At 36.0% G+C, this 5,271-nt stretch overlaps 1 protein-coding gene across 1 annotated transcript; it reads right to left on the bottom strand.

Moving 5' to 3' along the window:
• Positions 1 to 355: 355 nt before the first annotated feature.
• Positions 356 to 4,726, bottom strand: LOC111509042 (uncharacterized). The gene is given in 7 exon segments (XM_023164714.2): positions 356 to 651; positions 2,991 to 3,030; positions 3,033 to 3,297; positions 3,439 to 4,005; positions 4,062 to 4,159; positions 4,338 to 4,463; positions 4,516 to 4,726. Coding segments are annotated over 7 exon segments (1,362 nt in total). The 5' UTR covers positions 4,580 to 4,726; the 3' UTR covers positions 356 to 449.
• Between the last annotated feature and the right edge of the window lie 545 nt (positions 4,727 to 5,271).

The raw sequence follows: 5,271 nt of genomic DNA, 5'->3' as shown, positions 1-5,271 counted from the left end.
TTGGTGTTTTATTTCGTCATTTGTTGATCTAAATGGAGAAAGCAGATAACAATTGTTTCTTTTCGCCCTTTTACGTGAATATAGAAAGAATATCTTGTTTGGATGTCGAATTTTTTCCGCTCATTTCGATTGAACGGAATTAGTATTCACCGAGATATTACAATTTTGAGTAGACTCACAAAAACGGACAAAACAATCTAATATATTGGCATTTTGTAAGTCGAATTTATTAAAAAGAAGCTTTTAGGCACATATCACATATTTGTTTTGAATAACAACTGCTTCTGGATATACATCAGGACCGAATCAACCCCGTCAGAGTTTCATCAAGTTCATCGGCTTGAAGCTACCAAAGAACTCTATAAAAAAATCTGTATTTTGACAATCGAATCCATATTCAACATAATCTACAATTACAGTTACACAATTCATCATAGTCGGCAGAATCCTCACATCAACTGCTCCATCTCCTGCATGAAAAGCTTGTAAGCATCGTCTTTGGTACGCCCTGCCAGGGCGTTCTGGTGCATGTTGAACTCCTTTTGCTTCATCTCTCTGGCGAAGGCGCTCGGGTTCTTCATGGGCTTCTTGTCCTCCCTCTTGACCCTCAGAGCAGACGGAACGAACCTCGTTACATCTGCGCTCAAATTCCTGGAATGAGAAAACTCGTAAGGACCGAGCGAAGATTCCAGTGCTATGTTTGTGAATAGCAATTTCGAAATTCCGCTTCAAGTAATATCGAAATCTTGGAAATACTTCCCAAAAACAAGCACAGTTATGAGAAATGCAACCAGAGACGGGGTTATATGGTTTAATAAAGCGAATAAACAGTATTAAACAAAAAAGTCACTAGTTTTTTGAAAACGCTGAAGAATGAAAAACAAGTGGCGCCATCTATGATTGCAATGGAAAAACAGATTGACTATACTAAAACCAATAATGATTGAGAGTAGAAGTAAGCCCAGTTGACAGCAAATCGGGGGCGTGCTTATTAATTTTTGAGAGGGTTAAGAAAGAAAGAAAAATTCTTAGTACAATTAGTTAAAATATTCATACACATTTTTTATTTATTTCATTAAAACTTTGCAATATCGTAATTTACCTATGAAAACGGAGTAATAATCGTGGTAATTATAGTAGGTACCAAATAAATTAACAATATTAATAAAAAACAATATATATATATATATATATATATATATATATATATATATATATATATATATATATATATATAATTGATAGTGTAACGACCGTATGTATGTATAGAATAGTAGTTTTTCGGGGATTCGGTCTGATTAGAATAAATATTTACTCTTTTTAGCTGCCCGAGCTTTCGCTAATGTTTATTAGCTTTATCAAGGGCTGTAATATAAAAAGGACATAATAAATATAATATATATATATATATATATATAGATATATATATATATATATATATATATATATATATATATATATATATATATATATATATATATATATATATATATATATATATAAAACATAATAACGGATAAAACAGAATACCTGTGCTATGTGAGAATATTCAATTTGGAAATTTCAATTTTGTTTTAAGGTTACCACCATACCATTGCGAATTGAACCCAATAGAATTATATATATATATATATATATATATATATATATATATATATATATATATATATATATATATGATGTAGAAATGCCCGGTTGTTTATTCGGAGGTACACACGTACAATTACAGCACATATGCACAAAGTCATCTTTTGGTGGCTGATGATCTCTTTCAAGACAGTGAAATACTCGCAGTACAATTTGTTTTTCTCTTACTGACCGAGACTCCGACCGTTTTACCTTTTTCGACGTGGAAGGCCCGATCATGTCTCCCATTTTTTGAGTAGTTTGAGAATGGTGTAGAAATATAATTATGTAACGCTTAAACACTTATTAGCACTATTATTTTCACCAATTGTTATCACAACATGTCGATTGCTGACTAACTTAACTGTAAAACGTACAATTCACGCCGTATAATTCACAAACCAATGATACGCTCATGGCTGCAAGAACATTAGTGAGGACTGCAACGATGAGATGGAAGTTACGGTAAAGTGACAAAGACAGAAATATCGTTGCGTACAGCGTTGCCACTAGTTGTAATAAATATCTAACACTATACAGAAAATAATGAATTTTAACTGATCAGTAATCAGGAAATGTATAAGTATTACTCATTACAAGCTCATTATTGATTTTTGTCATAAATAATACCTTTTAATCGTACTAGTATTGTGTATTATCTATAATTTGCCACAACCTACAACTCTACTGCTTACTATATTTTGATTCTGCTATAAACTAGTAACGTAAAATTTAGATATGACAACGCGCTTTACTCTCAATCATTATTGGTTTTACTATAGTTGAATATTTTCAACAGATGGCTCTGATATTCAATTTGTTTCACCAATATTTGAAGGTTGAACTGTAAGAAAACATTATAAATTGACATGAGGCATTCTAGTAACTAACATTCAAATATTTTTTGCTATATTTGTTCTTTTATAGAAACGTCCTTTCATAATGATTAATTAATTCAAAAGGTATTATCAATGAGCTCTGGAATAAACTGCGGTTTTGTAACATATACTTTAGATTTCACGGATTTCCAAAAAATCTAAGGGCATCATGCTCGGTGATCTAGCAGATCATTCCAAGGAACCAAAATTGTCCCACCAGTTTGCTTAAGATGGGGTTCCTCCTCATTTGATTTTGTCAATGATACACAAAATACAAATATGACGCCTCTAGATGTTTTTGAGGGGATGTGTGACATCCGAAGTGTACAATGTTCAACCGTAGTTCCTGGAACATGTCAAAATTAATAAATTCATGTGGCGCCATCTCTCAAAAGCGAAATGAAACAAACAAAGAAATGTACTACGTGCAGTGGCGCCATCTCTGAGCCATCACCCTTACCAACTCGTTCCCTCAAACAAACATACCTGATCTGCGGTTTGGCTGATATCGTGGCCCCTGTTTTGATGATTCTGATCTGTTGATCAACTGAGGTGCAGCGGAGAGCACATTAGGCTGCACAAGCTGTGGCGGACCCGTTAGCCTGATCATTCTAGGTGCGACCTGAGGCAACCTGAGTGGTAACCGCGGGGGCAATCCGGGAGGCGGGCCAGGCGGCATTAGCGGCCTACCCGGCGGGGGGCCCGGAGGAAGTCGTATACTGCTGGGGAATAGGTGGGGAGGCGGAACGGGAGTTTGGGTGGGTAGAATGGGTAGTTCTGTGCCGGGTGGTACCTGTAAATCAAAAAAATTTGGTTGAAAAGTTTTCAGTACCTAAAACTGGAAACAGTAGCGTGAATGGTGCCAATGAAATTATATTTTCCACAAATTAAAACTGTACAAGTACACTAAAACAAGAACAAGAAATCTACTTACCAGAGGCTCTATGTGAACAGACATCTTGGCCCTGGCATCATCTTCACGGTTCATGTCCAACTTCTTCTGCACTGTCTCCATTTCCTTCATAAACTCATCAACGTTCTGCCCCGATAGCGCTACCATCTTCTGTTGAAGCGAAGTAGGTTTCACAGCCGAAGACTCATTGTCACTGTTTGCTTCGTCAGCTTCTATCTCCTTTTCTTCCGCCGATGGCCTTGCTCCAAACTCCTCTACCTCACCATCATCATTCAAGTCCGGAGCTGGGCCAGGGGGTGGGCCCGGAGGCTCCCTCACCGGCTGGCCTAGAGCTTGGAGTTTGAGAGCTGTTGCGATAGAGTATATTGTGTGCTCCTGCTTTCTTTCGGTTGTCGGTAGAGGGATCTGTGCGGGGGCATTCGGTAGAGCGTTGGCCTGCTGAGGAAGCTGCGGTAAGGGGATTTCGTCGACTGTTACTTGCTGAGCACTTTTGACAGACTCGTAGAAGGTGACGAGTTGATTGCGTTTATGCTCGTAATCGGTCTGGCGCCGTTTCAGGTCTGTCCACTTTTCTGGGTCGTCTTTATACTGGAATTTGTTTGTTATTAGATATAAATTAAAGGTAAGGGAGGCTACAGACTTACATACATACTGAGTACTCTTTCTAAAGTATCCCGAAGCTTTTTTCGTTTGTCTTTGAGGACTTTTTCGTTTAAAGGTGATGGCTGGTTAACATTGTACTCTGCAAAAAAATAATGTCAGAGTATGTAGCTATGGCACATTTTCTTTGAAGTTAATAAAAACTTAATGTTTTTTGGGGAACTTTAAGAATCTGAACTAATTCCTGGCATTTTTTCTAAAAAGTTACAGTAGGTAGCATTGATACAACGAAACTTTAGCCGCTAAAAATTGATACTAACCCATTTCATCAATTTTCTCCATTTCTTCCAGAATTTGTTGCGGATCTTTTCCTTTCAGCACAGCAGCCCTCACCATTTGCCTCTGCTTTTTATTTTTCTTCAGCTCTTGTTTTCTTGCCTCTTTTCCTGTAAGAACAAAACTTTGTATTTTCCTTTTGATGTGCGATTTCCTACTTACGTGCTTGATCCGTGGGGTTCATGTATTTTCCACTTTTCGTGGTATTGATGGATCGCCTTCCCATTTTGGTCGTGAATTGTTTGATTATTCAAAATGAACTGAGGGTTTAGTTAACTTTACGTTTCAATAATACAATTTCTCCTAATTTGTTTGGGTTTGAACATTTTGACATGTGTTATATACTGACAGGTGACAGGAAAGACATTTAGGCTACTACAGTGTTGCCAATAGTTGAAGATTGCCATGAAACAATAAAAGCAGAATGAATAAAATAAAGTAGGATGATTTAGTGTCAATGACTTTTCTTCACAAATATATTTCAATAGCATAGATGAAAGGTCAATCAAAGTTCCCAAAAAGTTCCTCATATTATACTTACTTAATAGTATGGAATGAAATGATATCAGATTATATAAAATTGATAGTACTTTGTCTTGAAATAAAGGTATTTAAACATCATTTTACTTTCACTTTATTTCGATGAAAAACGTTTATAATCTTCAATTCAAGATTAGGTACAATTTTGTTGGCCAAACTTTTTTTTTATGGTCTAAAAGTCTCCTACATACTTTACCTGCATGAACAGGTGAATAAAAATTATTCGATTCTGTGAATATATGTATCTTGGTTAAATGATAGGTTGATGTATGTATTTCGAACGAATTCTACCAATAAGAAATGTTCGAATAAATAATTGAAACTGAAACGTTTTGGATCCGCGCCTAGAATCCCTAGAGGAATACAATACTCTCCAGT

The sequence above is a fragment of the Leptinotarsa decemlineata genome, unplaced genomic scaffold, assembly GCF_025532065.1.
Source record: "Leptinotarsa decemlineata unplaced genomic scaffold, Ldec_3_MD MMD2_P_RNA_scaffold_2, whole genome shotgun sequence".
Taxonomy (NCBI): Eukaryota; Metazoa; Arthropoda; class Insecta; order Coleoptera; family Chrysomelidae; genus Leptinotarsa; species Leptinotarsa decemlineata.
Note: the sequence above shows the minus strand (reverse complement) of the source record. Positions and strands in the feature narration are given on the sequence as shown.